This window comes from Drosophila guanche, unplaced genomic scaffold (assembly GCF_900245975.1).
Source record: "Drosophila guanche unplaced genomic scaffold, DGUA_6, whole genome shotgun sequence".
Taxonomy (NCBI): domain Eukaryota; kingdom Metazoa; phylum Arthropoda; class Insecta; order Diptera; family Drosophilidae; genus Drosophila; species Drosophila guanche.
Window position 1 is genome coordinate 3865512 of NW_022995748.1, and position 11056 is coordinate 3876567.

At 43.8% G+C, this 11056-nt stretch overlaps 1 protein-coding gene across 1 annotated transcript; it reads right to left on the reverse strand.

Moving 5' to 3' along the window:
- Positions 1-8436: 8436 nt before the first annotated feature.
- On the reverse strand, positions 8437-10801 carry LOC117584027 (tetratricopeptide repeat protein 30 homolog). The gene is made up of 5 exons (XM_034272764.1): positions 10604-10801; positions 10370-10548; positions 9314-10312; positions 9034-9244; positions 8437-8961 (listed from the first exon to the last, which is right to left on the reverse strand). The coding sequence occupies exons 1-5, from the start codon at positions 10661-10663 to the stop codon at positions 8446-8448; spliced, it is 1965 nt and encodes a 654-aa protein (XP_034128655.1). The 5' UTR covers positions 10664-10801; the 3' UTR covers positions 8437-8445.
- Positions 10802-11056: the final 255 nt, after the last annotated feature.

An 11056-nucleotide genomic window follows, 5' to 3' on the forward strand; every position in this document is an offset into this window, starting at 1 on the left:
GTGTGCCGATGGTTGAGCATGGTCTGCTGGCCAGGCCAACTTAATTTGCCGCAAATCGAGCAAAACTGCAGCCAAACAGAAGCAAACGAACAGGAGCATACACACACACACACAATTTTTGGCTGACCGGGAACATTTTTCAAAAATATAATAAAACACAAAGATATAGTTAGAGCGCCATTGAACATTTTCTGAATACCTTGTATTCAATTACTTTATTGAACGAAATGTTGTTCGGGATCTGCAGATGACATTCGGCAGTAGATCATTGCAGATCATGTTCTCGAATGGAAGATCATTTTATCTTTACATTTGATGGCCTACAATAGGATAAGTTTATCAAGTTGAAACATTTTCTTCAGCCAATCGACTACGCCACACGAGTACAGGGTATACAGCCAGAATAAAAGCACGCAAATCTAGAGCAAAAGTTTTTGATTATGCTGCTGCTGTCGGCCGCGGCTGGGTGTTGGCTGGTGGCTGCTGGCTGCTGGCTGCCGGCTGACTCAATGGGCAGGACGGATGGATGGCTGACGTTCGTTCTCCTTGTTCCCACACGGCTCGTGTGAATGCGCGGCTGACGTCAGCATCATTTGGAGCAACACTACCACCGAAAACACAATGTCGACATGCATCTGCAATTTGTTTAGACAACTTCTTGTCTTGGGATTCTCACTCTCTCTCTCTCTCTCTCTCTATGTCTGTGCTTTTTGAAATGGGAAACCAAAAATCAACGTAGCGCAGAGCGGACAGAAAAATGTGCCAAGCAAAGTTCTTTTCAGTCTGGAGACAGAGCAGAACCTCCTATTTTGTGGCCCCCACCACACCCATTTTTTTTTGGCATACGCCTAAAGTGCAGCATTAAAACAAGAATTATGCGGTAGACGGCACGAAATGCAGACCGCAATGATGAAAAATGCAAAATCCCAGAATTTTGAATGCTGATTTATAGGAGAAAAGCGAGAAATAAAAGCGTCCAGCGTGCGTATACGTAATGTGCATTAACATCAACAAGTGTGGGAATAATTTTCGTGGATCTGCTGTCGGTCTTTTCGGGATTTACATACTCGTACATCCATACGACTATGCATGGTCCAAGGGTGCCTACAAATTGTGCTCGCTGCAAATGTGGAAGAATGCCAACAACATTTTTGGTTGATGGCATTTTTGAAAATGATTTTCAATGCAGGGCCTTCAAACGCCACAAAATGTTTATATTGATGATGATGATGATGTTCGTAAATGGAAAGTGGTGCAACAGAGTTCGGTGTGGGGTGCATGGCGGTCCCTCCAGTTTGGTTCACACTCACGTATGCCTTGCTAATAGGCTCTATCAGAGTGAGTTCGACTTTATCCCTGCATTAAACGCTGTATGGAATGGAAGTTGGTAAAGATGTTATTGATGTATAATACGATTTGATTGATAGGACTTACCATTAGGTTTATAGATTCATTTTTGGGTACAGCTGAATCTGAACTAAAACTACTTTCCAAACACATTTTCCGCATCAGTTTCCCATTTTATTTGTAAATTATATCGTTGCATATTGTTAAAAGTATATGGCATAGTCCCGGGTTTTTTTCCACCATATGTGACACTTTCCAAGCACCGAAACTCCGCCGTGCTTGTGTCAGTGTCAACGACGAGGGCAATAAAGACATTTACATATGGCGTGGGGTCCGCTTAGACATAAGACCCATCCACCCCGACATACGAGCATCAGTTGGGTGGGGTCACGTCACTTCCTCCCTTTGCCCTCCATTTCCAACCCTATTGCAATTCAAGGACAACCTAAACATACCAATTTACGTAGCAGAGATCTGGCCAGCGATAAAAGCATCCGGGACCAAGTCTCGCGGCCCCCTACTCCTAGGCCCATGCCCCGTGGCCTCTGGTCCTGGCCTCTGGCCCCGTGGCATATGTCTGGGATGCTCATTAAGGGCGCACAGCGTGGCGTGGCTAATGTGACAACAACGTCGGTCGGTTCGTGGTGTAGGTGGTATGGGGTGTAGGCAACCCCCGCGGGGATTTTCATTTGACTTTGCAGTCACTACCTTTTTTTTTCTCGCTGTACTTTGTTTTTTATACCCTCGCAGAGGGTATTACAAATTTGTCTGCAGGAAATATCAACCAAATATCTAATTTTAACTATTTTTAAATCTGATTAAGATCGTATGACTGCATTGTAAATAACCGATTGAAAGTGTATCTAAAGTATCGGCTTTGAAGCACTTTCTGATTATTCTTGTTTCTTTTTTTGTTGGCTCTTCTTCAGACTGACGTCGATGCGGCCAAGTTATTTGTTTTGGGCTGGCTAGGGGTTGGTAGTGAGAACTGCCAGCGGATGGCATCCAAAAGGAGGCTTTCCACTTTTATTCTTTTCTCTTGTCTTTTATTGTTTTGTTTTCACTGCGGTAGTAGCCGTTCTTGTTGTTCTTGTTGCTGTTTTGGGTAATTCAATTTACTGCCACCATTTTCATTTGTGCAAATTTCAAATGACTTGTGGAAAATATACATATACACCCGTACCTATATACACACACGTATACATAAGTAAGTATATCTACAGACTGGTCCAGTTTTGGGTTCTCTCGCCTGGAACCATTTCATGCACAATTTGTTTAGCCGTTTTATTTTTATTTCGCCGCATGGTGAACAATTTTCCTTGGCATTGGCTGTAGCACTTTTTGTTTGGGTTCCTTCCCGAAAGGCAAATTGAATGTGACTTTCGGTTGAGCCAATTTTCCAGTGGTGGTGGGCTATCTAAGGGTTACGGAAGGTCACTTTAGAGACATTTGTTTTGTGTGTTTGTAATAAACTTTTTTAATATTTACAAATATATAAATATACTTCAGTTGGTTCCATCCACTTGATAAATTGACTTGGCTTAGGTCTGTGCTCTAGAGCTAATTGTAATTTTTAAGAGCGACCAACATGCAGACATTGAAAGAGAAACACATTTTGGGCGACTCTCTTGCAGCGTTACTGCTCTCTTGGCTTTTGGCTGGTTAACAGCGCTGTTGCTGATGGTTAGAGGCTGTTAAGTTAACAGATACGGTTTATTCTGTTGGGATGTTGTTAACATACTGTTAAGGAAATTCTATGGGTTGGTTGCCATAAGGAAAGTTAAAGGAGGATTTTCCATATGAGAAAAAGCTGAAATGATTAGGGGTGAGGTATGATGCTGTGTGATATTTCGGAGGTTAGTTTAAAGTCTAATGATTTATGTTTTCGCCCTAATAAATACAAAGATAGTTAGTTAGTTGGACTAAGGCTAGAAAGAGCAAACCAATTCAATTTTATCTATTCTATAAACCATACGAAGTTGTTAAATCACCATCATTTAGTCTTGATTACTTATGCTAATAACAATAATATAAGCCACTTAGTTTTTAAATTCCAAAAGGAGCGACGCCTAATGACATTTTAAGCTTAACAAATTTCAAATTAGTAAGTGGATTCTCTAATATTCTCTTTTGTACAGTGACACCCAACACTGAAATCCGAAAAAGCCGAAAACACTCTTATACCGTCACGAAACTGCGCTGTTAGCCAGCTGTGCTCTTTACTCTTAGGATGGCAGCTCTCTCTGCGAAAGCGAACTGTTAAGGTTATTGCCCGATGTTAGGACCCTCCCGACTGTCTCAACAATGTCCTTTGTGGGGGAGTGGGAGTGTTATGCTGAGCTCGGGCAAATGGTGTAGAAAATTTTAATGCTCCCCTGAGCGACATTTGAAGCTTTGCCTGTCTGGGCAGTTCCGAGCGGAACGTGCTTATGTGCCCTGTGTGTGGGCCAGCACTGCTGGAACCTTTCTCCATGTCCTATAAGGGTCTCTCACCTCCGATTCGGTTGAGTAGACGAGCCGTGAATGACATTGTTGCATCAATCATAGGAGCGGAGTGTAAACGTGTGAGTGCTGGCCGTAAATTGCAAGCGAATATTGTGACAGATGACGACAGCGTTGGCCATGCCAATGGACGGGTCGAGACCCCATCACGAACTCTGCTAAATCAGCGCATGATTAATGCTGCTACTGGAAAATGGGCACAGGCACATGGTCGACCCAAGTGACAAGGGTTGAGTGAAGCGGTTCTTTCTCTCTGTTCAAATTAACTGAAACAAATTGTTCAGATATTGCATTTCAAAGCACACCATTTTTGGCAGCGTTTCATTAATTTGCCTGGCAATTAAAATTATAAATATAAGACTTTTGTACACGATACTCGTAGATTTTCGGTTCTTTCCGAGGCTTGCTATAGTTTTCCAACCAATAAACTAAATAGTCTAATGTGCAGCTAAATCTATGGCCATGTCTGCATGTCTCTAAGGACATTTATTAAATTAGATGAATAAACCTGTATTCTGAATACGGAATACCCTGTGCTTTGAATACTTTGAGTACTGTAATATATGAAGCTGTCATTCTGCCAAAAATCTTAATCATCGGATAAAATTCTAAACTTAGCTCAGTTTATTTCCTGCATTTTAGAATCGCACCTGTAGAGCTATATTTTTGTCACAGTAGCATAGAAACATAGAATTGGGCATCCCTTAGTCGGAATATTCAGCATAGAATTTTGTATTTATCTTTCTTTGTTTTGCTTGTCTGTCAGTGCCTGCCCCAACCCCATGTTGTCTGTGTGTAAACAAATGGCCAGCGCAACTTTTTTGGCAGCCATTCAAAATGGCCAACAATTATTTGATATTTGATTTCGTTGCTGTTCGTCCCCTACAGCCTTCTTTCTGCTCCCGCTGTTATGTGTCGTCTCTGCGCAGTGTGCACGCTGCGTATACGTAATGGATGTAACAACATTGCTAGTTGAAACCCCAAACACGCCTTGACAATTTCCTTTCTCCATTCAAACAGAATTTCCAACAATTTTTCAATGCCAATGCATGTGTCTATGAGTGTCTGTGAGTATTTCTCTGCGTATGGATGGGCGCATATATGTATGGGGGAAAGTACTTTCACCGCTTCAAAGTATTATTTGTTGCTCTTCATACCGTAAAGTGATTTACTAGTTTTGCTCCTTCTTCTGCATTTCTTTGTATGTTGTTGCCCCTGTCGATAAAAGCAATCAAAGCTTGATTTATTGTCCATTCCAGCTACGGACAGCAGCCGCAGGTCCAAAGTTTGCGAATTATTTGTCGACAACAGAAGAAGGATTGAACTTGTGCATCAAACTGCTAAGGGTCAGGTGTAATTTTGGATATTCCCTAGTTGATATTGCAAAATGGAAGCCTCGGGTGTTTTTATCACTCCAAAGTTACTCTTGTTCCTGGCATATCACATTATTGGATGTTCTCGTTTTACCTTTGGCAATTAAAAGTACAGCTAATCAAGAAAGAAGTTTCTAATAATCCTTGTATCCCATCCATGATCCCGATATGGCAAAATATTTGATTTCCTGCTGCTGCCTGCTCAGCATTTTCCTGTTTTTTGTTGGTTTTTGAATTTCCCTTTGGCATTGTTGAGGCTTCCAACGGGTTGCCTGAGCCATTTCCTCGTTTACAGTTAAGCGGCGACCACACAGCAATAGACTCACGTTCCCACATGGATACATGGTGGCATGCAACAATTGCCCTCCCGCCAAATGCCGACGGTCAACAGAGCCCAGCAACAACAAAGCCTTATTGATTTTTGAGTTGAATGCGGTTTATAACATTTTTTTCAGAACCAAACACACACAATGGAGATAATAGCTGGAAACTGGGGGGGGGGGCCGACAAGAGACAGGATCAGACAGAGGAGGCTGACTGCAGTCAGGCCTTCAGGCAGGACATTTCTCCCAAGTACCCATATTTATGTGTGCTACTGTCTGTCTGTTTGCTGCTTTAAATGGCGTGGAAAATCGCTTTGAGTGGCAGACACAATTTAGTTCGAGTTTCTAAAGGAAGCTACTCCCCGAAAAAAGACAAACTTAACTTTTGCAATGCCCTCGAGAGGCAAACTACTTAAGAGGCATATTAACAATCGACACGCAGCACGGAGAATAGATGGGACCCATGTGGAGGACCCATGAAGTGCTAAAGCACAAGTTGAAATGCACAATTTACTGGAAGGAAGGCAGACAGCCTGTAATAAAATTGGCAGGATGAGATGCAGACGAATAAGTAACAAGTACCATAAGAACGGGTACCAGCAAATAGTTCACCGAGAAGGACTGGGATCAGGTAGTAGACTGGGTAGTAGGATGGTCTAGGAGAAGGCCTAGGATGAAGGCAGGGCTAGCAGAAGAATCAAAATGATAAGAACGCTATGATAAGAAGAAGTGTATGATAATTTCTGGAGGAGGATGAATATGAAAGATCCATTCAATTATGAAAATGCAGAACAATATCAGAATACAAATTTAGAGCCAATTCAGGAGGTTCAGAAGAAAAAACATGAACCAACACAAGGAAGAGCATCAGTAAGTAGATTCAGAAGGAAATACCAAATGTAGAACCAGCGCATGGCTGAGTTGCCAAACAAAAGGCAGCTAACAAGCAACGGGGAAATGGAGAGCGAAAAAAGGGAAAAGCGCTCGGTCCAGTTGAACAAAATGATAAAGTAAAACAAAATGAGCAACACTTGACGACGGCGACGCGCCATGAAAATAAGCGAAAGAGACCAACAAAAAAAGTTAAGTTTGCTTTATTTATTCAAGTGAAGCGACAATGTAATACTCTTTAGTTTCATAGATTAACATTCATTGCAGTTTGTTTCAATCTGATTGTCCGGTTAACTGAAAGGGGTTTGTGTTTGGTGGAAAACACTAATCAAAATGGGGGCTCTGGCAAAGTTTTGTGTATAGTCAACTCTCAAATTAATGAGAATCATAATTAGAAATTAATGAGATGATACTTGCAAATAACTTGCAGCTTATGTCAGTTTGTTTTGAGGAATGTACATATGTAAGTGTTGATGCCTTCGTTTAAGGCTCATTAAAATTGCATCACATTTGCCAAAAGGGTACTTTCTATAGAGTTCAAATGTTCAATTATCCTGTGTCTACAGTGTTAAATGCATTCGAAATATCATTGTGTACCTGCAATCATGCTGGATGCTGGATTTTATTTTCTCTGACATCTAAGCCCTAATCATTACTTATTGTTATTAATTCTTTCATAATTTTACAGCTTTCCCCATCTCAATAATTCGTATTCTTATCGTTGATTACGCATTTCATGACAGAATTAGTCTATCTTCCGCCAGGAGGGTATCACTAAATTCCGCGCACAAAAAGGTGTTACAAGCTCTTTTTGAGTCCTGTTGCAGGCGCCATAGTTCAACCCTAAGTTGGTATCTGGATGTGAGTCCATGGTATGATGGGGGTGCACATATTTGGCTTGTGAGTTACTCTCTGTGTATGTTTGTAAGCGAGTGGGGAAGACTGTTTCTGTCTGTTTGCGTTAATGACAAGTGTTTTCATGTTGTGTATGTACATATTTCCCTCCTTTTTTTTTCTTTCGTATGCGTCGTATGCGTAATGACAAGGAGGATGTCGATGAGTATAATGACAACATCAATGCTGATGATGATGGGGCTGAGGATGCTGCTGGCTGTGCATGAGGATGCCTGCCGCTGAATGCGTGGCATGCCACGAGCCAGCTTAAAGTGCTTGTTAGGCGTTTTTGTTGTCGCCATTTTTCTATTTTGCTGCCCCATGGATGACTATGACGATGGTGATGATGATGATGATGATGATGATGATGATGCTGTCAATGGGAAATTGAGCTGCGACATAAACACGTTGTCAAATCGAACGCGTGAGTGCTCACGTGCTCGCCGAGCAGAACCGTGAGGGGCAGACCAGAGGAGAACTCGGTACACTTTTCCATAGGAAAAGCACGTGTCTTACAGGTTCTTTCTTTTCAATAGATTGATAGACAATCCACTTCCTACTTGGCCGGGAACCTGCCCTGCCCTGCCCTGCCCTGCTCTGATGAAAATCTGTCATTAATGTGATTTATGACTGATTTCTCTGCTCTTTCACTGGTAATTTATATTTATCACTTCATGCGCTCTGAATTTTGCTTATAAGTCTTTTGGATTTCCAGCTGTCACAGAGCTAAGACAAGTTGAGCCCTGTGGTGATTTTGGTGGGGGAGCTATTTTTGGCTGTTGTTGTCCTTTTTGAAGGATTTCCGTGAAATGTTCGGTGTGGGAAAATAATAAGGAAATGGAAGGAGAAACGAAGGAGATGGAAATTGAAAGAGAAGGAGCTGGTGTGAGGCTTTCATCGCACAAATTTCATTGATGAAAATATAACCAATGCTTACACTGAGCGAAAAAGTTGCTTCTGGTAAATATAAATTAGAAATTTGTTTATAAATATCAAAATATCAATTTCTGTCCATTAAATTTCTCTTTTATAATGCATTTCAATACCAAAATATGCAAAAATGTTCATTTTCTTTACACAAAACAGAAATTCTCAGTGGGATTTCCAGTGAAAATTCAACAATTTTCATACTCGCTGAGTTTGAGCAACAACAAACGCAATTTCCGGGCCTCCAGTCCAATGGTCAGCGGCTCCTCGGGCACCTGCTCCGTGGCCGTGAAAATATTAGCCGGTGTAAACAGGCCATAAGCCTCACAGGATCTGAGGAAGCTGAGTACTTCCTGCACAGCAGTGTAGGGCAGGATAATGTTCTGCTTGGCCATGCCCGTGAGCAGGCCAAGGATGCAGCGTTTCACATGGAGCCAGGTGTCCGCATAGAGTCTGCCCCCAGCACCACCCTCCAGGGCATGGGCAATCCGTGTCAGGCCGAACTCGTAGTTGGATTTAGCGCAGTAGAGGGTGCCCACAACCAGATTGACAATGCACAGATGATGGTACTGCTTGCCCAGGTTGCCCTTGAGCTCCTCAGCCTTCTCCACTTTGCGCATCAGCTCCTCGGCCTCCTCGTTCTGAAAGGTCATGATGTACGATACACAGAGATTGGCCAGCACAGCAGCTGAGACAGACATGATCTGGAATGGCGGGGAGATAACACATAATTCTTAGAAATTTGAATTTACTGGAGACTTAGGAATCAAACTCACATCATCAGAGTGTTGTCGCACAATTGGTTCGTAGAAGGCTGCCGCCTCGTTGTATTTGTCGCCCTGCATGAAGAGCACATGGCCCGCATTCAGACGCCAGACGGCATTCTCTGAACAGAACTCGGCACTCGAGTGGAACTCACGTTCCGCTCCAACGAAGTCATCGTCGCGCCAGGAGATCCAGGCACGTGCCATGACCACCGGTAGATAACTTTCATCAAATGTATCGTATTAGGCATTGAAGAATGGGTTAAATATCTTTAAAAAATATTTTACTTACAGTTCCAATGCCTGTTCGTAGTCCTTGAGTGCATCCCTCAGGGTCTGCTGCTCATTGGTGGCCCGCACATCCTGCACCTTGGCGGCCAGGCTGCGCAGCTTCCCAGCCAGACTGGAGGCCAGTGTTCCCAGCTTCTTCTCCGCCAGTTCGACGCTGGTCTGGGCTGTGATCAAGGCATCCAGCAGTTCGTACAGATACTGCGACAGATACTTGTAGGTGAGATCGGTGTGCTCTGCCAGAATATCCGCGGCTGTCTCGTAGAGCTCGTGCCGACAGCAGATGAGCAGGATGTTGGCGAAGGTCTCCTTGGGACAGGAGGGAGCTCCCAGCTGGAGGAGGAAGGCCAGCTTCCGGAGACCCGCCACAGGGCCCTGGGCATCGGTGAGGGCCATATTGTGAAGCGTTACTGGATCAAGTTCGCTTTCGGCCCGAGGTGGCAGGTCTAGCAGGGCGTCCCGCGCTGCCTCTTCGTTGCCATCCTGATATTCCAGTGCCGCCTTCAGATTGAGAGCTTGGGTTATGCCAGACAAGGCCATCGTTATGGGATTGCCCACACTGCGCGCACTGCCATCGGTGTCCACCTGGGCGCCAATCCCTAGCTCCGGATGGTTGCGCATTCCCCGCTCCACAATCTCCGAGGTGTAGTCCAGTGCCTGGGCCCGCTGCTTGCGCTGAAAGTGGGCCAACGCCACATTGTAGGCCACCAGCGGATTAAAGCCGCCCACCTGGAGTGCGGCCTGGAATCGCTGAACTGCCGATTCGTGCTGATCCGCCTGATAGAGCAGGCATCCCTCATCGTTGAGGGTATCCGCAGTGCCTCCCGCACGCTGATTGAGCAAACTCTGGGCCCCGGCATAGTCCTCGCTCGAGTACAGAATGGCGCTCTGCAGCTGCAGGCAGTGCTCCCGGAGCTCTTCCTCCTGGTCACTGATTTGCTTGAGGACTCTCAATGCCTCCGCAAAGATGCCAGCCTGGTAGAGTGACTGAGCGTAGTAGAATCTGAAGGGAATATTCTTCTGTTTGAGAGAAGATTCCTCTTTTGAAAGATAATCCTACCTGTACTTGGCTTCCTTGGGCACCAGCTGGCAGAGCTGCTCGTAGCAGCTGGCCGCCTCCTCGTACTTCTGGGCGTGATAGTAACAGTGCCCCAAGGTGGACAGACCCGCTCTTGTATTGGCTGCCTCCCCAATACTAGTTATACACTCAATCACATCCTCATAGCGTTTGTCTTTGATCTGTAGCAGCTCTGACATTATAAGGCATTCGTAATTAATATTTTGAAGGACTTGCCAGATTGTAAATGGTACGGGTGACATGTCCCTCGCGCAGTATAATTCCCTGATGCAGCATTTTTCTTCAAGACTTCGCCAACTAATGTCAATTTTCAGCGGCTAACCTTTTGTTTTGGTCTTTGGACGCGTGTTGCCATGGCTACTTCTGTTTGTTGTCGGTTGAGTGTCATGGCAACCCGCCGCACTTGAGGCAAGCAACAGTTGGCTGAGGTAACTGAGACGAGAAAAGGGTGGTTAAAGGTGGTCTTAGAATAACAAGGCAACTAGGGTGAGTAGAGTCCTCCTGGAAGAAGTTTTTTTGGTGAACATTCTTCCGTATTTATTTTTAATGTCCATCTATTATCTCTTTTATACAAAATACAATTTATAGAGAATAAAAAGGCATAGAAACAGAAGCAAATAAAGAAAGTAAATAGAATTTACTTTAATATAAATTTTAAATGAATATATT